The 26,765-nt window shown below is 37.9% G+C and overlaps 1 protein-coding gene across 1 annotated transcript in view; it reads right to left on the minus strand.

The window, feature by feature from the left end:
* The window catches only part of LOC103081261 (protein PTHB1-like), a gene marked incomplete at its 5' end in the record, with an annotated part of 217,225 nt that overhangs the window by 75,179 nt on the left and 115,281 nt on the right, over positions 1-26,765 (minus strand). Inside the window, one exon of the mRNA XM_007446133.1 lies at positions 9,178-9,360. Coding sequence (XP_007446195.1) covers positions 9,178-9,360 — 183 coding nt within the window. The remainder of the gene's footprint in view (positions 1-9,177; positions 9,361-26,765) is intronic.

The raw sequence follows: 26,765 nt of genomic DNA on the forward strand, positions 1-26,765 counted from the left end.
AGTAAGGTGAAATCAAAGCTGGATGGCCACTCTCAACTCTCTTCGAAGCAAAACCAGTCCTTGGGGTCTGGTCTCACTCACCAATGTACAGATAAGGAAACCAATGCTTAAAGAGTTCTGTAATTTGCCTAAGGATGCCCAGCTAGTTAAGTATTTGCTCTAAAAGGGATGTGAACCCCAGTCTGACATAATATTCTATTCAACTGATATACCACAGTTTGTATTTTCCAACTACTAGCATTTACGTTGCTTGCGGTGTTTCATAATATAAATATAAACATTATGGTACCAAATGGATTTTAGTTTACTACTTTCAGTGCATTAACTTAGATTACTGGTGCCCAAGTGTTGGATTAGTTTTATGACCCACATTTTCCTAGAGGACTCTCCGGAAAGACTATATCAGAAATAGCTGGGTGTGTCTATTTCACTACATGTCTGTTAGTAGTATTTATTACCAAATTTGACTAAATCAATAAAGGTGAAGTGTACCTAATAGCTGTTTACACTTGCATATATTCATCACTGGTAAGATTGAAAATTTTTATGTTAACTGATTTGAATTACAGGATATGTGAATGAAAATATGTATAAATATTTATGTGTGGTGGTCTGGCTATCAGTTTACCTATATCTTTTACCATCTGTACAGGAAAGATCAAGTTTTCTCTTATAGAATGCCCCCAAAATTTAAGGTTGCTTGCAAAAAAAAAGGAGTAATTCAAATTGGAAATAGATTGCTTCCTTTTTAAAAAATGACTTTTAAAAAGCTACACAGTTGTTGGAGGACAATCTGTAATTGTGTGAAACATTATGAAAGTAAATGGGGTATCAAGCAATCCACAGATCTTATATCCGACTATATGCTTAATTTAAGCTTTAATTCTGTGGGGATATAAAAGAATCTGTCCTTAAATTAGAATACAAGACAAGCACATATTCAATTTTAGAGTATAAAATGAGAGCTAAATTATGTCATACCCCCAAGTGAAATTCACAAGAGAATGAAAGCCAGAATAAATAGGGAGGCAACGAAAATTGATCTGCCTCTTAAAGAGGGTAGATAGAAGGGTAAAGAGAGGACACTATTTTAGGTGAGGAAAAAAAGCTCTATTAGCCCTGCTTGATGGAAAGAAGCTGCGTATCCATGCAAAGTCAGCTTTCCCAGAACAAAGTGGGGAAGCTGGGAAGTCGCAGAAAAGGAGTTTCAGAAAGAAGATACAGTGGAGCCAAGTGACTGAAAGTCCTGAATGCCTGGCACTGGGATCCAAACTCGACCAGGGGCAAAGAGAGCCATGGAAAGTATGTAAGCAGATGTGTGACAGGAGAGCAGTGGGCTGAGTCTTGCGGAGATGTGCAGGGCAAAACGTGGGTAGAAAGGCAAAAACATGGGTAGAAAGGCTACTTCAAATGCCACCACAGAAAGCCAGGTAGAATAACAAGGACGCAAGCCAAGGGGGGTTCCCAGAAACATTTCCAAATGAACAACCACAGGCTAGGGTGACTGACTAAACCTGGAGGTGCAGCTCTCCGTGTGGTTACAGCGAAGAGGGAGCACCGGTTTTAGAGGAAAGAGTCACCAGTTTCCAGGTGTACATTTGTAAAAGAATGCAAGGTCCCAGAAATGGCAAAATCATCTCTTTGTAATTAGCAGACTCAAATTAGGCACAGTAAAGGTATTTTAAGGAAATTGAACTAAGCAAATACACTTCCAGCCAGTAATCAAATTGGTAAGCATTATAAGCATGGCGATGATCATTATTTTCCTCACTGTGGTAGCGTGAGTTTTACTTACTTTACTTATTTATAATTAAATCACACCTTATTTCACAAAGGATCTCACATACAGTGAGAGTGTAGCTTCAAATAATCAATTCTTTGTTCGTTTACTTAGTCTCTTTATTCTTAAATGCATGAATAATATTAAATGTGTCTGTTAAAGCGCTGTTTCATATTTGATATACATAAGGAAAGATTAAAAAATTACACGTCACCACCTGTAAATGTATTCTACTTGGCTCCTATTCTGATGTATTTCAACTATTTCAGTTTTTAAAACTGCAAGCAGGTCATCAGAAAAGCTCTGAGATACATTATATTCAACTCTAGTCAAGTATTACATTACATAACACCAGTTGCACCTAACTAGCAACAACACAGAGTATGTGGCCATTATGAACATAAAACTAATTCTTTCATGTTTATCTTGCTGGCTAAGATCATGGGAATTACCAAAATATTTACTTTCTACACTATGTTCCCATAGACAGTTATAATTGTGATGATACTTTAGCAGTCATAAAGGCAGGCTTGATACTGACACCAGACTTCCTCCTTTTGTTTGCCTTTTGAGAAGAGGTCATTAATAATAGTAAAGATTAGCCATCTCAGTCATCACTCAATCCAGACAGGCGGCACAATGGCCCTTGCATCAAATCTGACCTGTGACGTAGAAGTCTTTAAGCCTTGTAAGTGAGTCTTGATAAGTCCCTCCACACAATAGGATTTCCTATTATAAACATCTGTTTTCTCACATGAACCATGTTGAAAATGTTAAAAATAAGTTTCTTTCCATATCAGTTTGTAAAAGGAATAATCAATCAAAAAGTAAGGCTGAAGGTCCAAATCTCCTTCCCCCCCTGATGTAAATTTCCATCTTAACTTTCCCAGGGGATTTTAAAGTTCAGTACTAGGGAAGGTAACTATTAAACCTCTAAAGGACACAATAAAGCTTTTCTGTTTTCAAACAGCAGATAACAGCTACTAAAGATATTAAATGCACTTTGAAAGAAAAGAAAAAGGCAAGATGCTATGCAACGTGCCAATATTCCTTCCAACTCTAGGACTGTACCTAATCAAGTCCCCAAACCAGTGCACTTTTGCTCTTTTCTTTAGAGATTCCTCTGGAATCAGGTGGAACACACGAACATTTAGAGCAGAAGAAGTTTGAGACAGCCATTTGGAAATACCAACACTGCTTCTCCTTGTTTTCCTGCCACCTGCGGGACTTCGTCGTACAGAATCTTAGTCATCTAAGTCGTTTACTAGGAAAATAAGAAGCAGATCTGTACAGAGATTAGGAAGGGCAAAAAGGATTCATCCACATACCAACTCCAAGGGACAGTAACTACCTAGAGCGCTGTATTCAAAAGGATTCTGAGGCCATGGTGTCAGCTCAACAGGAAAGAGTCTATGATGATTATAACGTCTACCAAGGCCATATGAAGGTGGAGTAGCAGCCCTTGTGCCAGATTCTTGCCTCTCCTTTATGCAGATGCACACATCTCCCTAGAGAAGTTTCTTGCTCCTGGGAAAATACATGGTTATTGTGAAAAATGACTAGGCTGATCCCAGAATACCAGAAATAAGGGCTGCTAATGCAAACACCATGGCATCTTTTAATGTCAGTATCCTACCCTGCTTTCACTAATTTGTTAAAATGTGCTTAAGTTATTAACTCAACTGAAAAAACCCTTTCCCTCTTAATGACTGATAGTGCTATGCAACAGAAACTTCTGCAATGATGGAAATATTCTGTATCTATACTGTCCAATGTGGTAGCCACTCACCACATGCGGCTATTGAGCAGCTGAAATACAGCTAGTGTGGCCGAGAAACTGAAATTTTAGTTTTACCTCATTTTAATTCACTTAAATATCCATTTAAATAGCTACATGTGACAAGTGGCTACCATATTAGATAGCCAATATGTTTACAACAGAATATGACTAGAATATGTTTGCTTGTAATGTTGAAGTAAATCCCCAAAGGATGGGTACCAAGTCTATTTGGTTTATTGAGGTATGCTAAGTGCCTAGAACACTGCCTGAAACATAGCATGTGCTCAATAAATATTCATTGAATGAAAAAATGGATAATAAATGAACTGGATAAAAGATTTTTCCTCTTAGGCCAATCCCGAGGTATGTGTAGTTTTGCAGCTTTTGGCTTCTATACAGCATAATGAGGGGGAGATGTGTGTAATATCACAATTAAATACTCTCTCAGGCTCAAACCAGTAACACATTGACCTAAGTAGACTTACTTAGGTAAGTCTAAGGAGACTGTATTTTCCATAGAGCTTCAAGTGGATAGAGGGTCAGTAGAGGCGTATTTAAATTCTGCATTGAGGATCCAAATACTCTGAAATATCCTCAGAAAAGTAAGAAAATTCATTTTAGAGTTTCCCTAACAGGTACTCTGATAGAACATTACTTTAGGTAAAACTTCTCCAGCATCACAGGAAGACAATAGGGATAATACTATATTATCAAATCCACCGGTAGAACTATGTTTATGACCTCTTTTTGGAGACGCCAAATAAAACATTTAACATTTTTCTTAAAGTGATAGGGAGTATCCCTACAAAAACACATTTGGTATACATAACTTTCAGCAACTTAAAAAATCACATATAATAGTCAGCAACACCAGCATTTATTTGCCCTCCAAAAGTACTGAGAAGTGGCAAAAATGGAAAAGTGTTACTAAAGAGACAGATCAAAGAAAACACTGATGAATTCTGTTCCAAATGGGATGGTATTTTTTTTAATACTGATAATATAGTGTGAAGAACACTACCTTTCATTAGCAATAATGAACTCTAAACATTTTTGCTTTGTGAAACCGAGGCTATTAAGAAGAAAATATTCCAGAGTTGACTATGGTATTTAGCCTGTCTTGTGACACATGCCATCTAAATAACAATACAACAAACCATTATGCGGTGCTGTTTGAACCGTAAATAAAACATCTTCTGAGCACTTTCTCTTACCTCTCAATACTGTGGGGACATCTGACCTTGAACTGAGAGTCTCTTCTGAAAATGTTGCCCACATGTCTAAAGTTCTCCCTCTCACAATGTATTCTGCCATCCACCCTCAACCAAACCGTCTAAATTACATTCAGATTTTTGTGGTATCATAATAACTTCAATATGGGATATATTTCAACATTCTGGTCAGAGACTCCTTTCTTCCCCGCCTCACCCTCCTTCCAAGTTATTTCAGGTTTGCATATTTCATTTTCACGTCTCAGCGGGATACCCATCACATAACATTTATTTGTGAGGTCTATAGGCATAATGTGGAGGATTGTGAACCAGCATGTCAAAACCACATACTGCATGCGTACGTCTTAAAGAATGAAAAAGGATTCCTTTTTTTCTCAAGATATATAAGCTGTCTCAATAGTGTAAGTCCAAAGTGAATACCACAACCTAATTAAAGATGAAGAGCATAACAAGCAGTATTAAAATGTCTTTTTTGATTCATTCTTCTCCAAGTTATGTTTTTATCAAATGTCCTGTCTCATTAATGACTTCGATAGACATAACAAGTATACACACCTTCTAATCTCATCAAATTCAGAAGAGAGTTGAAGTAATTTTTTCTTACATGATTTGGGAGGTATGACAGTAGGGAATACAGAGGCAGGGTAGAAAGGAGCTTTGAGAAGATGCTCAGTCCATTCACCTGCCTACAGGGATGAGCATACTTACATACTCCTGGCAAATGAAGCTGTTTTTAAAGATCTCTGGAGTCAGAAATACCACAGTCTCTCTTGGGACTCAATTCCTACATTTGAGAATGTTTATTTCTAGGAAATTCTTCCTTTGGGTCTAAGCAGGCTTCAGGGCCAGCTTCCGAAGCATGCAAGCTGTGTAACTGCACAGGGCCCTGTGCTCAGTTTAATGCTTTGTTGTCATCATCTTGAAATTCTTAATAATTTAATCTTTGAATTTGTGTTTTGTAAGTGAAGTCTGATAAGACAATGAAGCGCGTGTGAGAAGGGAAAATACGTGCAATATGTGTGCCTCCTCCCTCTTTTCCCCCCATTCCCATACAGCCCCATAGCTCAGAATTCCCGTGGCCCCAGGATGAGTGGGAGTTCACAGAGACTCAAAGTAAGCAGGAGGAAGGCCTTTTCTGTCTAGACTGATTAAGCGAAGGAACTGACAGCCCTGAGAGGCTTTTCATTTGAACCAGAACTTGTTTTGAATTAAGAAAGAAGGCAATAGATTCAAAGAAACAGGAATGACTAAGGAAACCCACTACACTCCTGTTACTTCCCTGTATTAACCAACCACTTACACTGAAAATGATAACATAGAAAGAAAGGGAAATGGAGTGACACTGAGCTCCTTTCCCTTCAGTCCTTCCTTACTTAGCAGGAAGCTGAAGGTAGAGAGTGTTGGTAGATGTGCACTGATTAAGAAGTAAAATAAAGACAGTTAAGTTTTGTTCAGCAATTCTGCAGTTCCATAAGAACAAAATGCATATGAGCTACAAAATACAAGTTGCATATACTGTATATGTATCGTATATATTGTATAATTGTGGCAATTCTTTAAATTTTTCTTTATTTAGAACTACATAAATAGCAAACAAAAATACCACGATGAGAGAGTGACTACAGAAACTAAAAAGCTATGTGTTTAGTACCTGTTTTAACAGCACTTTAGCATGTTTTCCTACTTTTTTGAACAAGGTATCTGCATTTTCATTTTGCACTCAACCTCGTAAATTATACAGCTGGCCCTGCCCTGCTTCCTCATGCTCCAGACTCGATCCACTGCATCTGTTCTGCCAAGTCACCTCTTGTTAGCTTCTACCCTTATCTCTATTCATTCACCCCAACAAATGTCAACTGCACTACGGTCAGGCATTGTGCCAGGCACTGAGAATATAAAAATGAGTAAGATATAATTCCTGCCCTCAAGTGTAGTGGAGGAGACATATCACCATGAAAAGGTAGTAATACCTACCTTGCATGGCTTTAGTGAGGACTATAAATAATACACGTAAAGTAGACAAACCACTACTAATGATGATTAGCACTCTATCCAATTATCTCATTTAATTCTTATTACAATTTATTGGACAGCTAACATAATTGTTTCCATTTTAGAGCTACAGAAGCAGAGATTTAGATCAGCTAAGAAACTTGACCAGAAGGACTTTGCTGGAACCAGCACCTCAAGCCACCCAAGTCTTTTTGACTACTAAATCTGAGTTCATAGTGACAGTGATAGTTAATATTCTTATAATATAATCTTATACAGATAGCCAAGAAGCACATGAAAAGCTGCTCAACGTCACTAATTATTAGAGAAATGCAAACCAAAACTACAGTGAGGTATCACCTCACACCAGTTAGAATGGGCATCATCAGAAAATCTACAAACAACAAATGCTGGAGAGGCTGTGGAGAAAAGGGAACCCTCTTGCACTGTTGATGGGAATGTAAATTGATGCAGCCACCATGGAGAACAGTATGGAGGTTCTTTAAAAAACTAAAAATAGAATTACCATATGATCCAGCAATCCCACTACTGGACATATACCCTGAGAAAACCATAATTCAAAAAGACACATGCACCCCAATGTTCATTGCAGCACTATTTACAATAGCCAGGTCATGGAAGCAACCTAAGTGTCCATCAACAGACGAATGGATAAAGAAGATGTGATACATATATACAATGGAATATTACTCAGCCATAAAAAGGAACGAAATTGGGTCATCTGTAGAGACGTGTATGGATCTAGAGACTGTCATACAGAGTGAAGTAAGTCAGAAAGAAAAAAACAAATATCGTATATTAATGTATATACGTGGAAGCTAGAAAAATGGTACAGATGAACCGGTTTGCAGGGCAGAAGCTGAGACACAGATGTAGAGAACAAACGTATGGACACCAAGGGGGGAAAGCGGTGGGGGGTGAAGGTGGTGGTGTGATGAATTGGGAGATTGGGATTGACATGTATACACTGATGTGTATAAAACTGATGACTAATAAGAACCTGCTGTATAAAAATATAAATAAAATAAAATTCAAAAAAAAAATATAATCTTAACCATTCTATTCTTTAATTTCTACTATTACAGTGTACATTTCTAGCTTCTCAAAGGTCGATTTTAGCTGTAATTTTATCAATCTAAAAATAATGTGTACTCTAAAATTTTTCTGATTTATTTTTACTGTTTTGTTAAGGATATAAAATATAGCTTGATTTTTTTTTTATTCTGACAACACTTTGAACCAACTGTAGAAAATTAGATTCAACTGACAAAGCTTGTGATTTTCAAAATTGTGTTCATGACTTTGTTGCTAAAATACCATATACAGGTTAAAAACATGTCTTTGGAAGCAGACAGACTTTGGTCCAAATTCTGGCTCTACCACCCATTAATTTCAGAAAGGTACTTAACTCTCAAAGCCTAAATTTTCCCATATGTAAAACAGGGATGAAAACAATACCTTAACTATATTATAGGTCCTTGTTTAAGATTAAATGAGATAATCCTTGTGAAACACTTAAAAGAAAACATGGTACCTAGTTAACACCCAAAAATTTCAGTTTTAGTACTATTATCTTTAGTACCATGCTTTCACATCTGTGTTTAAAAATGGATCTGAAATGACTTTTTTGTTGAAACGGTTTCCTCCAATACAAAAAAATAAGTTCAAGCGTCTCTGATTTCAAAGAAGTATATTAGTTCTTTGTAAATAAAAGCATGCATTAACGGCACCTGGTAGTCACATACCTCAATGATTCAAAGCATCTAAGATGTTTATTTATATCATCCTTCACCAAAAACTCCAAATGCATGCCCCCATTTTTTCCCTTTTTGTTCTAAACTGCCTATTCAAAGGATCAAGAGTAAAAGAGTTTATAAACTACATAAAAAGAATTACATAAATGTAACAAAATATCCCTGTCATTTAGCGAGGCTACCTCAGTTCTCTCTAACCCTTGAAGTGACACTTAAATTTAAGAACGTTGAGCAAATTAAAATGGCTGAATTGTTTTCTCTCCTGGAAAAGGAAAGGATTAGATAATCTGAAGGTTTACTGCCATCACCCTGGTGGTCAAATGACTGTTTCCCTGGCTTCTAAGTGATTGAAGAGTATATAAAAAATAGACTGGATACCACATAAAAATGGACTATATACCTATTTTTTAAATAGCTCTAGAAAAAAAAAAAGGCCTTTACTTGACATTTTTATTATGGTTTGAAGAAAAGGAAAACAGGATTTGGGTAAAAAAACAAAACAAAACCAAGCTTTCATTTGATACCTTAGAAAACATGATAGCCATGTGATATTTTCCTAAAACCACCACCTTTTTCAATAACGCTGGCTGTTACCACTGCAGGCTTGTGGGTCCTTACCAATTCTTGAGTGTCCTGCTGCAGTGGCAGAAATGCCGCTTCCAGGATAGCAATCTGGTCAGCGCTCAGCTTCTGCCACAGCCCGATCAGCAGAATCACCAAATGGGTGGCACTTTTCAGCCTGGTGAATGACTGGAACAGATTGTCTTGGTTTTCCTCTACTGCATCTGCTAGAGAGATTACCTGCAGAAATTACAAACTTCAGTTAGGGATAATTTCACAATTCTTGAGCCCTCAACAAATTACATTTGGCACACTCTTGTTTTTCTTTAAAACAACTTCATGAACTTTGTCTTCCACAAACACAAGCTATATTGAGTAATAAAAGAGTTATCATTCATCTGTTCGCTTCCTTCTTTTAAAAAAATACCCTAAGTAATTCCAAATCCATATGGCCAAGAGATGAAAATATCCACGAAATCAGCTTAATGGGGACATTGTTCAGTGTCTGCTTCACCATCGATTCACCTTCTACAATATATGATAATATAAGTGACCTCTAATACAGTTATTACGGTCATTATTACTAGTCACAGAGACTGATCAATTTAAAAAATTCTTGATCAATTAAAAAAATTCTTATCAAAGTAACTGCATTTACCTTGGAATTTCAAATAATAACTTCATAATACACTTTTCAGAAAATAACTGTCTTCCTCTATCACTTTTTACATGGTATTGGAATATCCAATATTTCTTTACTATATTTAAAAGGCAGATAATGTTCAAACATTTGACCAATCAAGCAATGTCATTTTTAACACAAATGTCAGGCACCAGCCCACAGGGACCTGAAAGAAAAAAATGTTCAGGGTGCGTTAGCTTTACAATGCCAAATCTACTTAGGATAAAATTGGCAGGAGTGAGTAGAATTGGCTTTTTTTTTTTTCATCCTCTTGAATAATCCTGTGGAAAAAAGAACTAAAGTAACAATTGGATAGAACACTGAAGACAGCCCACTGGTGTTTTATTTTATTTTAACGTCTTGGTGAATTTTGTGCTCATTAAAAGTAATGAACTGATTAGCCCAGAGGCTCAAGGCACATGACAGCCCCCAGAACTGGAATAGCAAAAGCCGGGGCAATGTAAGCTCCTTTCTACAAGTCCCCACCAGCTTAAGGGACTAGAGCTCAGATGAGTTTCAGAAGTCTAGTGCAGATGATCCATTTGGTGATATTTCACGGCTTACTGACACTGGCCCAAAGGGCCTACTAAAAAATCATCAGTCAAACAAGTATAGTCTGCAGCTGTGTGGTCTCCCAAATTCCATGTAGGAGAAGGGCTATAAGGGGCCAGTCCTCAGAGTATCTGGGAGACACTGGAAAAGAGATGTAGGTTAGAGAAAGACAAAGCACCTGAAGGCCCTTGCCTGACAATCCCGGGCAAACTTGCCACTTGCAGGAGTTATGAAAGGCAATCACAATTCACATTCAGCTCTAGAGGGAGCCCTGGGCGTTGGGACCAAGGTAAGCATTAACAAAGCACACTGCTTACTGAGGGCCTACTACTGTGCTACTTTTCATTTGCATTCAAAGGTACGTGATACCCTGTAGCCCATGAGGATCTTATAATTTGTTGGACAGGAAACATACATACACAACCAATTAGTGGAAAGAAGCATTAACTGTAATAATGTCCTTATTGTGCAGCACAGAAAGTAAGTGTGAAAGAAGCTAGCTAAGGGGCAGATTACTATGGGCCAGAGTTAATATCCCTGGGGCCTTTTTTACTCAAATGAGGCTTGGAACTCATCCCTTCCCCATTACTTCAAGAATTCCCCTCGAGGAGATGGAGAAGTCACTTTCCTTAAACCAAAACACCTGGAATCATCTGCTTCCCCAGCCCTCACCATGATTACAACTGACTCCTGTTAAAAATCTAAGTTTAATTTCATCTTCTTCCTGTGAATGTTATCAATTAAGCCTCACCGTGGGGGCCATCATATTATGACACAGATGCTTATTGTCAGTAAGTCCAAATCATACAAAGATCAAGGTGATAAACACCTCCTGAGTGCCAGGGATGTGCAAGAATTTGCAGGAAGCACTACAGGGAATTCAATGGCAACAGAGATAACCTCCATCTTCAAAGCCTTCATAATGGAGAAAGGAAAATAGGTCAAGGAGGCAAACACTGACAATATAGGGAAGACCCTATAGACGATTAAAGAGGAGAATACCACTAACATTATGATCATTATGTTAATAATAAGCCCTCCAATTAATTGAGCATGACCTGTATGCCAAGCAATCTGCTCTGTGCCATACAGGTATCAGTGCGTTCAATCCTCATGCCTCCGCTGAGACTTAGTTGGCAAGATCTCTGTTTTATAGATGAGGCCTCTGAGGCTCAGCAGATGTAAGGAATGTGCCCAGTACTGTACATAGGGTGGGCCAACTGTGTCTGTGCTTAGGAGTGCTCCATGCTTCGTTTAAGGCCCTGCTGTCTCTGTCTTGAAAGTCTTAATAACTTTATTTTTGAATTTGTGCTTTGTAAGTGAAGTCTATAGGATAATGGACCATGCACATGATCAGAGGAGATATGTTCATTAACTCAGAGAGTTAAATGCTCTTACATTTGCATTTAAAACTGGCATTGCACAATATAAAGATGAATCATAGAATTCATGCTAACGATTTAAAATTTTAATTTTTCCTTACTTGAGATAACATTAAATAGGAAATAAAAGCACCACCAGAAGGTGTGAAAGAGAGACCACTGAAGAAAGGAAAGAACTTTATATTATTTCAAGAAGAAAGTGCTGTTTCAATAGCACTTTCTTCTACCTTTTAACAAGGGCCCTGCATTTTCATTTTGCACTGGGAACTGCAAATTAAGTAGCCAGTTTGACCATCACCTAGTGAACAAGAAAGCAGGATTCGACCTGGAGTCTCTCACTCTGAAGTCTGCATGAGACCTGAAGCACCTTACAGGTTCGGAGAAGGGCCTAACTCCTAGTGAGTGTGGAGGGCCTTGGGAAGGAAAAGGTGGAAGAAGCAGCAGTGGCCACTGGACCAGGCTCAGCCAGCTCCTACCAGCTCAGGAGAAAGGACTGATTATTCAGTTTTCAGGAATTTTGTGAGCCAGTTGTTAAACATGGCCATTGCTAAAAGTTAAATTATGTAAACTTAAAAATAAGTTACATGAAAACAAAAGTAATAAATACTCAAAACACATTACTTCCTAATTATTTTACTGTTATCTAGGCCCTTGAGGTTATTTATTCCTGTTGCATCTGTATGCTGGCAACACTCTGCAATGGTGAGCTACTGCCCATTTCTTCCCAACTCCACATTCAGTGACCTCATGCTAGAAGCTTGAAATCAGCCATGGTGGAAGTATTTACAACATGCAAATCAACAAATGTTATAAAGTTAGGCTTCCCACCCACCCTGCTCCTCACAAATAGCCAGTTGGTAAATATTTACCAGCATGCCACTGAGAAGAGGTACCTGAAATTTGTCCTCAAGAATAGATATTGGGTAAGGGGGCTTTAAAAGTGAAGGAAACAACCTGAGCAAGTGCATTAAAGCACAAAGGTAGAGGCTGCTTGTTCAGGAAGGAGCAAATATTCCAGTTTGGGAAGAGCATTTGATGAGACAAAAAAGGTCATCTGGGCAACTGCTGTAAAGGAAGCAAAATGTCAAGGTGAAGAGTGTGCAGGTACTGGAGAGCCACAGAGTATTCTGAGTATGGGCGTCATCTGATGGAGGCTGTGCCCTAAGTAGCCATCGGATCACAGCAAACATTTAGAGCATTTGCTGGGACTTAAGTGAGGCTTTTATGCACGTTCCTCACTATCAAGGGAAAATTCTTACTAAGTGCAACAGCATGTCAGTTCGTGGACCCACCCAACTTGCTAAACACAGCTGTGGTGGAAGAATGACTTCTCAGTGAGACAGCAGCCCAAGCCACAGGATCTTTCCTGAGCAAGACCCAAAATACATCAATCCTGGAGAAGCATCGTTTCTCTAAGTTTCAGTCTCGCTGGATATATTTCTGTGCCATTGTGGAAAGAGTCTGCTATCCCCAAATGGTCACAGAAACTGGAAAGAAATGGGATAAACAATTCCTTATGTAAATTACCCCCAAGGAAAATCTTCCTGACCTACTGGCCAGCGTGAAATACTAAACAGATCTCCATGTTCTCAATTTAGTTTTACACGTAATAGCCAAGTTTACTTTGTTCTCCACAAGAGCCAAATGAATTTAGCAGAATTAACATAGTAAAAAGGGATGGAAAAACTAGACCCATCAAGATTTAGATCTGTCTGACCAGGGCCTAGAGGATCTCGCAGCTCACCTGGAACTGAGAAATGAGGCCAACCAGATGCTAGGGCTTACATTTGAGGAACAGTGATTTTTCAGTGCTCATCACTGGCTGTACAAGATGTGTGTTCCCTGGCGTTCAACAGAACTACAGAAAGGGAGAGGTTTAGGAAAAAATAAATGCTAACGATTTCAAGCACAATGTGTTGATGGCCTTTGTTTTGCTTTTTCAAATTGAAGGATTCCAAATAAAATGGAGACCCCAAAGGACATCTCTATCCAACTGCCATATCAATTGATGCCAAAGTAATGAGGCAGAGGCCCAGGGAGCTGCTTGCAGGAAAACGCTCAACTCATAAAGTGAGTGTGAAATTAATCCCAAATACTTCCAGCTGCCAAGATAGGCTCTAAAATTGGTTACAGGAAAGCAGCAGCAGCAACAACAAAGTAGACATGAATCATACTATGTGAACACAGACATGTCCAATTTCTTCACCTAAACTGACCATCGAATCTGGCTCCCAATCTCATGTATGGCATACAGAACCCCACTACATTGCTGTTTAGCTGTCATTTACTGAGCCCTGACTGTGGGCCAGGCACTGGGCTAGTGCTGTTATACTCAGGTTATCACTTGGTCCTCATGACACCCTCTGAGATAAAAATCGTTGATCACCTTGGCTCCCACTTCCAGATGAGGAAACAGAAGCTTAGAGCTCTGATGAGCTTAATGCTCAAATGATGAGCACACTGCCTGTGGTAATGAACTAGGGCAGGGAAGGACAGGGATTTTAATGCTGTCTCCTGAACCCCCATTGGGTGCCCTTTCTTCTCACTGACACACAAACGTATACAGTTGGCTCCATAAAGTAATCCGGTGGATTTTTATCTTAACACTGAGGAAAAACAAATAAATAAAATAACACTGAGGAAAAACACTACTAATATATTGTAGCAATAACAGGTATATGTGCTTTAGTTAAGTTTTCCCATTGTTGGGGCTTTTAACATAGGTTGAAATTTCCAGGTTGGTTTCTGCCCAAAGTTACAGTATAAAGGAAATTAGTTCATAATTTGTAAAGGATGGGAAGTTAACATAGTAAGTTTTTTTCTCTTAACAAAGGAAATTTAAATATGTTCTATATAACTCAAAATTATGAAGACTAGAAAACAGCTATCTCCTAGGCCTGCTCCTTTAGTGAAGCTACTTTTTTAAAAGGAATGATTATTTTCTATAAATCATAGAGTACAATGTTTTCCGTGGTCTAAGCAAGTTGACGGTATATAACAATAATTGTTAACATTGTCTTAGGGCTTTCTAGGAGCCAGGCACTGTGCTAACATCCTTACAGGGATTCTCTCATTTCACTCTCAAAACAATTCTATGAGGTAGATACTAGTACTGCCCCCACTTAAAAAATAAGGAAACAGAATTACAGAAAGGGTCAAGCAGTTAGTAAGTGACAGAGCCAGAATTCACACCCAAGCAATCTGACCCAAGAAACGTCACCAAGTCACATTGCCTACATTAATTTTCTGCCTGCACATCAGTTTCATCATAGGCAATACGTGGAACAAGTTCTATCAAAAGTTTCCCAATGGGAGGTTTCAGCTTTGCTGATGTTCCAATACCTCATACGAATTAAGACAGGTTTATTTTAACAAAAGGTCAGCATGGATGAACGAGTTAGGAAAATGGAGTTCCTATGATATGGATGAGTTTATATATCCCCCAGGACAGAATGCAATAGGCTGTGCTGGAACAGGCAATGGCCTGGGAGCCAAGAAGACAGAGATTCTAGTCCTGGCTTCCCTGCTAAACAACTTTAGGTCAGTGTTCAATGTACTTCCCTTTTCAGGGCTCTAGTTTCATCACCTTTAAAATGTAGGGGTGGGAAATATGATCTCTAACAACCATCATAGCTGTGTCAGATGCGAAAACTTTTAAATTACTTTTGTATGATTTATTGTGAACTATCCATGCTCCTTCCCCATCTATCCATCCATTTCTTCCCCTCTATTTGTACACATACTGAGTTTCTCATTTAATGTTTGTTGATTTGCAGCTTTTATCTATACAATACCAGTAAGAATGTTTTTCTTTGACTAATTCATAGGATTATGAAAATGAAATTAGAGAAGTAAAAAGATGAACAATACCAAGTGTTGGCAAGGATGTGGAGAAGTGGGAACACTCATACCTTGCTAGTGGAAATATGGTATGGTCACTGTGGAAAACAATCTGGCAGTTCCTCAAAAAGTTAAACATTAACATATGACCCAGAAATTCCACTTCTAGGTTTATGCCCGAGAGAAATGAAAATATATATCCACTAAAAAACTTGTTCAAAAATGTTTACAGAAGCATTATTTATGATAGCCCGAAAGTAGAAACAACTCAAATGTTCATCAACTGATGAATGGATAAATTAAACGTGGCATATCCATATAATGGAATATTCTTCAGCCATAAAAGAAATGGAGTACTTACACATGCTACTACACGGATAAACCTTAAAAATATTACGCTAAGTTAAAGAAGCTAGTCACAAAAAGTCTTTTTTGTGACTGTCTTGCATTATTCATGCTGTATTATTCCATTTATATGAAATGTCCAGAATGGGCAAATCTATAAACATAGTAAGCATGTGGTGATTACTTAGGGTTGGGGTAGGTGGTAGACAGGAGGAAATGGAAAGTGACTGCTAATGGGTGTGGAGTTTCTTTTAGGGAGGATGAAACTGTTCTAAATAGATTGTGGTGATGGTTGCATAACCCTGTGAATATGCTAAAAATCATGAAGTCCACTTTAAATGGGCAAATTGTATGCATGTAAATTATATCTCAATAAAGCTGTTAAAAATAATAAGAGGGGCTTCCCTGGTGGCGCAGTGGTTGAGAGTCCGCCTGCCAATGCAGGGGACACGGGTTCGTGCCCCGGTCCGGGAGGATCCCACATGCTGCGGAGTGGCTGGGCCCGTGCGTGGGCCATGGCTGCTGAGCCTGCGCGTCCGGAGCCTGTGCTCCGCAACAGGAGAGGCCACAACAGTGAGAGGCCCACGTACCGCAAAAAAAAAAAAAAACAATATAAATAATAATAAGAGAAGTTAAAAGTACTATGAAAGCATAATTCATAAAAGGTAGATAAATTAACACAAATAAAGGTACTTTAAGAAACAATTTTGATATATTAATGGCTATATCAAATTGCAACTGGGGCTTAATGACATTCTAGATGATGGAATGATCATGTGATTTTGGAGTCTATTAGATCTAAATCTGAATGCTGGTAATGCTTACTTACTAGCTGTACAACCTCTGGCTAGTTACTTTACCTCTCTCAGACTCAGTTTTCTCACCTGTAAAACAACACTCCTGGTTACTGTTTCTTAATATTTCCTATAGTTGAAAGCTTATTTCAGTTTAGTAACAGCTGGTAAATTCTACATTTTCTGTTAGACTAACAATGACATTGAAAAAGGAAGACCTTTCTCCTGGTACTTGAGGCACACTACCAACTACCGCCTCCTAAGGCGATGCAGGAGAGCTGATAACTGCAGTGCTCCCTGGCCCTCTCTGTGTGGTCACTCAATGGGACAGTGCTCATTCTGTAGCCAAGTTTAATCCAGTTTCAAAGTAAAATGTCATGAGACCCTGTTTCAATATATTACTACAAGCTATGTAAGTTACATGTATTGGTTTCCCTTTTTGACTTCTTCAGCAATTCTATTAAAACACACACCGCACAGACACACAACTTTGCCTGATATGACTTGTGCTCTAGAAATTCTCTGAGGCTTGTTAATCAGGGAGCGAGACATTGTTTGATTTTCCTTTGTACCTCACTGAAAATGCTAGAAAATTTGGTGATGTGAATAAAATGTTTATGAAGTTACACCCAACGCGCCCCCAATTTTCCAGTACTCAGTACACAGTGGGTGTCCCATAATGCTGGTTGAATTGGTGAACCTCAAAGTCAGTCTCTGCCTAAAAATCCAGCACAACCAGGAGCCATACTAAACTACTTCTTAAATCCTGGACACAATCAGGTACTGTCAGGCTCCCAATCTGAATGGAACTCAAGTGTTGTCACATGGAAACAACAGACCTACCTCAATATATCTGTCATGCACTTTAAAAAAAATCTCTCCAATTCACCTTTAGCCACAGCTGTCTAACACCAAGCTACAGACAGCTCTAACGACTGCTGAAATTAATTTATTCTTCACATGGCTACCCTTTGGTTAGAAAGACACTTTAAATCTGGGGGAGACTTGGAAGCAGGCAAGAAATAGGACATGCTTCCTACTCAACCATGTTATTTGTCATGGCATTTGCTGCGGACTCCAACATGGCAAAGGCCTTGCAATAAGGAAGAAGAAAAAGTTTACCAGGTCTCAAGTTTTACTTTGGCTGAAAAGATCCAATTTGTATCCAAGAGAATTATTCTTTTACCAAAAAACAGTGAAATGAGCTTCAAAGTGAAAAAAGAAAGGGCATAGAGATGATTTAAATGCCAGATGAGCATATAAGAAGTGTTTTATTATCTATGTGCTGAACCTTTAGCTAGATAAAAGAGAACTTTGGGTTTTTACTTCAGAGGCATAGCAAGAATCTAATTCTTAGCTACTTTGCTACTATGTTATTTTGTATAAATAGGATAGGGGACTGGATTACATTCTATTGTACCTCACATGAAGTAAAAAACCTAAGATACCCCTATAACATGCATTTAGCTGAAACTTCTAAACCAAACCCAGGATTAGCATACATTTTTAACCATGCTACCATTTGGGGTAGCTATTAAAACAACAGAGAAAGTGTACCCATTCAGTAAAAAACTTCAGTTGCACAAGTTATTTATCTTCATAAAAAGAGACCTGCTAATTGCCTAAATCACCTGATGCTTTGCAACAGCAAGGTATGATCTTTGTGACTCTTTGAAGCCCCGATGGTTTTTCTGGTCTAGGATTATAATTTTCCTTGACACCAATCTACACTTGCCAAACGCCTTGAGAATTCATATAAAACTGGTTTTAGAAAAACAACTTACTCCTGAGAAATTTCTTTATACTATATACTGTAGAACCCTTTTTTTTTTTTTCTTTTTTAATGTTCTGCCCAGAAGAATATAAAAGGTAGGCAGTGCTGGAATATAGACTTTGGCTGGGACTTTTAAAATATATACCATTGATACATAAAAATGTTAAATGAAAAAGACAATAAATCATTTATAAGTGACACAGAGACAAATTTTGCTATTTCTGCAAAGTTTATTCACCAAATAGACATGTAACTTAACCAGCTGAAGGGAAACTAACTCCAGTGCTCGGCTAATATAGTGCCAAAAATACAACTGGTCTCAAACCTGATTACTGTTCTGACCACTGCCCCCCAACACCAGGTGACCAAATTTTAACCGCCTTCCATAAAATTATCTACTTATAGCCAAGTGAAACCCCGATTTGAAAAACAATAATTAATGGACTCAAGGTGTAAACAGAAGAATGAATGCTCTCCGGACCACCGTTGCTCATCGAACAGATCACTATTAAAGCTGGAACCTACGGCTGGCAATGTCAAAGCTCATTTTACAAACCCTGGAGAATGCCACAGTTATCACTGTCCAAAAACAACAACCACGAGGTCTGATCTGAATAGTTTCTAAGTTTAGAATGTTTCAGGCCACATTCTTACATGCAGACATGTCAGCAATTATGTAGCCACCCACACAGCCTTGAGTGCCATCTCCAATGAGGGGAAATGATGAATAGATGGGCAGTTGGCAGGTGTTCTAAGAGCATTCCTTAGCAAATGCTGACACATTATTCAGTGTGATCAATTAAGGCATGCTGATGATGCACCCAAAGGCAAAAAGAGAGACAGGAGACCCCAACAGTGCCAGTGATGCTACTGATCATTTCCTTGGTTCCAGAATTTGAGAGGTGAGCATGACATGTTCACAAAAAAGTGAAACTGTTGAGTTTTTTCTTTCTATAAATCTTCCTTTAAAACATCTGTTTTTTCAGAGTCTGTTTCTCTTGAACACCTGTGAATTTTAATCATTTTTGTTTTTTTAAGATAAAACACATAGTTATACCACTACTATCTGGTACTACTTTGGCAAGACATATAGAGGACTATATGGCTCAGACAACATGGAAATAATACAAAAGGCAATAAATGGAGCTTCCTGGTTTCATATGAAGTGAAACTAAGATAAACTATGGGCATCTCTACAATCATAGGCTGTAGGGACATTATAATTGCAAGTGGCTTTCTTGAAGACAAGTTGTGCCAGATTTCTACAGTTCTGTAAACTCCTCCAGGTCAGAGACTATTTTATGTTTGTTGTACCCTTCCCATAGTCTCTGGCTCACATCATGTTTGCTGTACTGAAGTAAATTAAAAAGCCTAATAACTCAGTAGCAGAGTGTCCATTAAGATGCCAATTTACAGGAGGACTACTTGGGCAATGGAAGTCCATCCCTACATTCCAGGTGAACAAGACCAGAACCTACCATTTTTTAAAAAAGTTTTTATAGGCTATGTTATTTATTGGGTCTACCATAGATAGTAAATAACTAGGTTCTAAATTCATGCCTTCCACATGTAGTATTACAATGAATTACTAAATTCATTCAAGTCTTTGCTGCTAAGTTTATGTGGTGAGTGTTATAAAGTCTGTAATTTAACTTTAAAATACATCATCATAGACAAGGTCATATGATGAAAGCATGTGAATCAACTTAAGTTACACTCTAGAGCAGAGTTTCTCAACCTCCTCATTAATGACATTTGGGGCCAGATGATTCTTTGATATGGGGAGCTGTCCTGGGCACTGTTGGAAGTTTAGCGGCATCCCTGGACTCTACACACTACAGGGTGTCAATAGCACCCTCCCCCTAGTTGTAACAACCAAAATGTCTCCAGTCATTGCCAAATGTCTCCTTGGGGGCAAAATCATACTAGTTGAGAATCACTGCTCTAGAGTCTGCCTTTGTGCTCAAAACAGCCATTCCAATCAGAAGCAAAGTTCACAAGCCAGAGAGGTCTACCACAAACACTTAAGCTATTGGTGTCTCTAGTAACACTGGAGACTTTCTAATTACCATAAATGAATGTCAGAAATGAGTTTTGATTGGTGCAGAGGTTTGATAATTAGCATTCTGGGTTCTAGAAATAGATTCATTGACAAAATTAATGGTATTTAAGATAAGTAAATTAGCTGAGTATTTTTACACTCAAACTCTTCTTTGCCTGAACAGAATATAAGAATCCAGGAAGACCCTGAAGGGATATGGTCCAAGTCTTGAGCCTAAGTGATCCTTTGTCTTGTCTTTGGAGCAGAAAATTTCTAGCTATCTGATGCTCATTATGAGGATAAATGGATCTTGCTTTGGATTACTGTCCTATCTGCCTCAAGTGAACCTTTCCAGGAAGGTGATGTTCTAGTATCTGAAAGACATAGAGATGAGCCTTCCCCAAGCCTAGAGTATGAATGGTTGCATGCTTATGTGTTTATTTAATAAATGTCTTCACATGTAGCAAAATTTTACGTGAGACTTACTTTCACTATAACGAGGAAGAAAGGTTGTGGGGAAATAGCTCATTCTTATTCATCTCAAGTATTTTGATGGCTATTATTACTTATTGAAAAGAATTTAAGAGTTATGCATGACCAAATTGGCAAAGGTAATGTACAATGTCAAGTCTGTGCTAAGTGATGAGGATATATGTGACTTAACAGCTGCCTGCAAAGAACAGTCTAGCAATAAAAACAAATATATTAATAAAAACAACAGCTGCTGCTTACTGTGTGTTCACTATGTGCCAGGCACAATCCTGAGAACTCCATGTATATTACTCCTAAACCTTTCAACAACCCCTCTGGGTAATTATTATCTTTGACTGATGAAGGAAACACGGTTCAGAGAAGTTAAACAACTTGTTCAAAATCACACAGCAGTTCCTATATTCAAACCAGGACTAAAACCTCTAAAGCCCAACTACTTCCCTGCATACCACACTGTGCCCATAGACATACACACACGCACACACACACACACACACACACACACACACACACACCTATGTTATGTAAGTGGTATACAAATGATTATTGGGTTAATATGAGACAAATCTATAAACGACCCCTCCCCACCAAGGAGGGTGACTTTCTGGGGATGAAGGACCCACAGATTCCTTTGCCCTTCTTTTAAATAAATCCACATTTGAACGTTTGAATGACTTTGGCTCAGAAAAGCATTCATGAGTCCTGAACATCACTCCTTACTGTATTGCATCTACATATCTGTTACCTGCCTGGCCCTGTAGTCATCTGAGTTTGTAATCCCTGCAATAATCACAAACTTTTCAAACATAAAACAACTACAACAGGCATGACAAAGTAGAAATCAGCTGCACCACAAATGAATAAACCTGAATCTGGGCTCTCGTCCTGTCCCACCCCTCACTGTGGTTTGACCCTAAGAGAGGCCCGTAATCTCTTTAAGCTTCAGTTTTCTCCTCTGTGAAAGAGAAGCATTTGCTATAAAGATCAAATGAGATACAACATAAATGTGTTTGTCAAAACACCTAGCATACAGTAAGTACTCAACAGAGCTTAGAAGTATTAATATTATTATTATTCGTTGTTCCCTGGCTAAACATCTGATCAACGTATTTTTTATTAAAATAAAACAAAAAAGGTCCCTCTAAGTTCAACACATATTTTTTCTTCCTTCTAAGTAGCTGAAATAGACTATACATGGAAGACAGTATCTGATGAGACTGGTATGGGTTACAAGCTAGTTTTAAAAATAACTCACTTTCTAGTTTACTTAGCTAAACCAAACAGGTGTCAGAGGTTAAATCAGAATCCTCCAATAGAGTCCATTTACCAGAAATCGGAATCCATTTTCAGAGAATAACAAGAGAAAAAGATTATCATCACACCAGTAACTGATTCACACAGACACTTTTTGTTTAAATTCTTGGAATTAATATCCAAAAATGTGATAACAAGCTGAATTTGGGTAAAATAACAGATATCACACCAAATCACCCAGAGAAGAAACTTTTAATCTGGGGATAGAATGCCATCTTGGCACTTCTGGGGCATGCATGAGTGATGGGAAAGATTACAGTTTGGCTTGGGAACCCTCAGGAAATAGTCTTTTGTTTCAGTTCTCTAGTGTTTTATACTGCAGCCATCATTTTAAGTCTCCTAAGAATACCTTAGAAAAGTAGAGTTTAGCAATCTTTAAAAATATATGATTTGATGATTAAAAAACAATTTTATGAAAGATTATACACATTGCTGGGGAACTGCTCACCACAAAACTTGCAGGATGTCAGAAATCCATTCCGGCAGGAATCTGAGAATGAGAGGCTGACCGGTCACCTCTCAGTTTACCGATATGTAGGATAGTTAGATTGTTTCTCTGGTTTTATAACAACTTTTGCTTGAACAGAGATAGGAGCAATAGAAAGGTTTTGGTTATCAACACTACTTTGATAAGGTATTAAATATCCAAGTTTTCCTTCCACTTACTGAAGAAAAACTCAGCGGCAACTTCAGCAACAAAGTGTTAGAATCAGATTCATTTTAAGAAAGAGGGGGGTGGGTTAGGACCAAATCTCTAGACCAATCTTCTACTGGTTGACTCTTCTCCCAATCAAATTTAATGTCTTTCAAGAAGAGAAATCTTTTGGGTTTTTAAAAAATATTTATTTATTTATTTATTTGGCTGCGCTGAGTCTTTAGTTGCAGCACACGGGATCTTTGTTGCGGATCTTTTTTTTTTTTTTTTAGTTGCAGCATGTGGGATCTTTGGTTGTGGCATGTGGGATGCAGGATCTAGTTGCCTGACTAGGGATCAAACCTGGGCCCCCTGAATTGGGAGTGCAGGGTCTTAACCGCTGGACCACCAGGGAAGTCCCAAGAACAGAAATCTTAACTAGGAATATCCACAAGGTTTTCTGTAATGTTCTAGACCAAAGGTTTTTCAATAGTTTGTCATTATGGGAATTTCAATTGGTTATTTTGATTTAAAGAAGTCTATCCTGAGTGTTATAAGGTATCTCAGATATGCTAACCACTCACATATATTATCAATTAGTAGTAATGTTCTGCTAAAAACCAAGCAAACTCCATTCCTTAATATGAAACTACTTATCTAGAGGTCTGATAAATTCCTTTCCTCTGACGAGAAATAAACTCTAATGTTAATGAGACCAAGAGGAGAAGAATTTAGCAATAACAGAATCAAAACTGGAGGGCTACATCATAAGACACTTACTATATCACCCAACAGTATTTGTTTACGTGTCTCCATTCCCTAGATTATATGTTCTTCAAGACCAAGGACTACATCCTTATTTAAAGCTCATGACACTGTAAATATTCAATACATTCATCTGAATTCAACTGAATTGAATTTGAAAAGACTTTCAAAATCATCTAGTTTACCCCCTTATTTTTTAAATATATAAAAAATGCTAAAGCCCAGAGAGGTTCAGTGACTTGCCTAAAATCACATAGAAGGTTAGTATTAGAACCAGGGCACATTCACATCCTGCTTTAAGGATTTTAGTTACACTGTCTCATTAACTATTCACAACCAGCTTTCAAATCAAGTGGAGTAAGCACCTATATCCTCATTTTATTAGGAAAAAATGCAAAATGCCAAGGTCACATGGCAGGTTTAAAAGTGTATTAAACTCAGAACTCCATGCCTTAGCTTTTACTCTTAAGGCACAGAGGATTTAAAACATGCCACTCTTTACCTACAAGGAACAAGCTAGGAAGGAGAAGTGAATTTAGTCCAAGTGCTCAAGAAAATGGGATGGCACAAAAGGGGGAAACATAGATGCTGCATAAAAAGAAACTGATATAAGGGGCACAGGTGCAGTTGGCTGGAGGAAGGAGGAAATCTTGAAGCTGGTCTCTCCGTAAAACAGGATCATAATCTGGCTTTGTTCTGACTTTCTATTTTCCCAGGAATTTAGTAATTTTCTTCACTGTCACAGTTTTATAATTTTTATAGCTGATCTCATATACAGTTTACAGTCTATCACATCTCTGACATTGATGATTATTTTCCCTGTGATCACTAGGCTGTGATATTGGGTCATTAAGTTGAGATGTTTTCTTTATAGGAGAACCTGAGCCTCTACCTTAACCCTTTCTCAGGTTGGGCATAAGGTGTTTCCTAACAGTTGAGAACAACACAATTCATAAAGGGCAGAGACTAAGACATATAACCTGGCCATTCTTGCCAGAGTTACTGGGATGAAGGAGATCAAAATATGGGCATGGAATAAAAGAGGAAAAGAAATAGCCCAGACCACTTCTTCCAGAAGCAAAAACCTGTCTCAAGTTTGCTTGATGTGACAGAAAGAACACAGGCCTTTGACTTAACAGTCTGGGTCCCAGTTTTGCTGTTTAGCTCAGGCAAGTCATTCTATTTTTCTCGACGATTCTCATTTTCCTAATGTAAAAAGTAGCAAAGTAATACTAACTTGCCTCACGGAGTTATTATAAGGGCCAATTAAAACAATGTATGTAATAGCTTTTAGTAAACTGTGAGATACAATATAAATGTTAGCTGTCACTATACTAGAAGAATAAGGAACTTAACAGCTCCAAATATTCTTAATTAATATTCTCCAAACTGAGGTCTCTATTAAACTAATTTACAAGAAAAGAATATAAAATCAGTATCTGGAAATATATAGCATCTATAAATAATATCTGGAAATAATAGCATCTGGAACAGATTACTGTTTAAGAAATGGGGATACCAATGAATTACAATGAATCCTTGGCATCTGTACTTAAACTATTTAAGAGTAAAGATTTGCCAGATTATACAGGAGTAGAGGGGACATTCAATAGCCACAGGTGAGAATCAAAGGATTTTCAATATCAAAAAATTTTATAGAAAGATCTTTTGCTTTCTGTAACACTGGTATTGAATTTCAATATCTAAAATAAAATATAGTCATTGGCTTGGGACATTCACATGATGAAGACATCAGGTAAGAAACAGCCCAACAAATCACAAACTCAATCTGTACTCAATAAAAGACAAAGACATTACTAGCTAAGACAATGAATCATGTTTACTTGGTTGGTGAGTTAGGCAAGGATCCCTGAATACGTAAAAATATGAAATCACACAATATTGGAGGAGTTTATTCACTTTAAAGAAATGATTCTTAACAGAATCCCTTTTATGTTCAGCAACTCTCTAAGTACACTAAAAATAGAATTTGATTTAAACAAATTTCATTTCTTTACAGGTTTTTCTCAGGAGCACACTGTCATGCAGCTGAATAGGAGATTCTCTGACCATGGCTCCCTCACTCCAGCATTTCCTTTCCCAGGGGCTCTCTCTGGGGCTGCCCCAGCACATACATCCATGAGGAGACCATTTACAGCCCTCTTGAATATTATGAATTTGAGGTGCTGTGACAGTTACCTTTATTCCAAGATTGCTCCTAATTTTAAGCTAAAAAATGATGATGATTTAGACTGAGAAAAAAAGAAACTCTGCCCCAGACTCAACTTTGGCAGAGAGTCCTGAACAGCAAGGTTAAATTATGTCCCTAAATTTTGGAGAAGACAGAGACTACTTTGGTTGTTCCCCCACCATACCCCCACCCCCGTCAAAGAGCTTAAAAAAGATTAATTTCTAAAGTTAGGAAATCAGGCTTGAACCCACCATTGTGTGGTCATAAGAATTACACCCAACTATTCATGAATCATCAGGCACTGGATTCAATCAGTGAATGAATTCATCTTTTTTCCAGTGGCTATCTCCACTGCAGCAAAGAACTGGCAAAAATGAACAATTTGGGTAAAGTGAATCAATGGTCTTTTTAAGGTTCACACCTAATCAACTGTTTAATTTTGGATTTGAATGTATTCAACTCATTTGACCATATCTTCCCACTCATGTCAAGGTTGTTATTCTCTATATCACACCATGTCCACCTTATAAAGACTGAGGAGAAAAACTCCTCTCAGACCCTGGTATTAGGAAGGTAAATCTGCTATTGAAAAACCAAACAATAACAAAAATAAACAAGCAGTCAAAAAACTGAAACAAGAAAAAAGTGTCCTCTGTTTTTTTAAACATTAAGAATCTTTTAAATGGCTGTGATCTCAACTTTGTGTTGTTTAGAGATAAGTCAAATCTGTGGTCCATGTCTAGCAATGAAGGAATATTTTTTATACATTTCCATGCAGATTGTTTGAGACTTGTTGAGAAATCTAACTTGATTTAATGTACTTTTCTCTAGATTTTCCT

This window comes from Lipotes vexillifer, unplaced genomic scaffold, assembly GCF_000442215.2.
Source record: "Lipotes vexillifer unplaced genomic scaffold, Lipotes_vexillifer_v1.1 scaffold822, whole genome shotgun sequence".
NCBI lineage: Eukaryota > Metazoa > Chordata > Mammalia > Artiodactyla > Lipotidae > Lipotes > Lipotes vexillifer.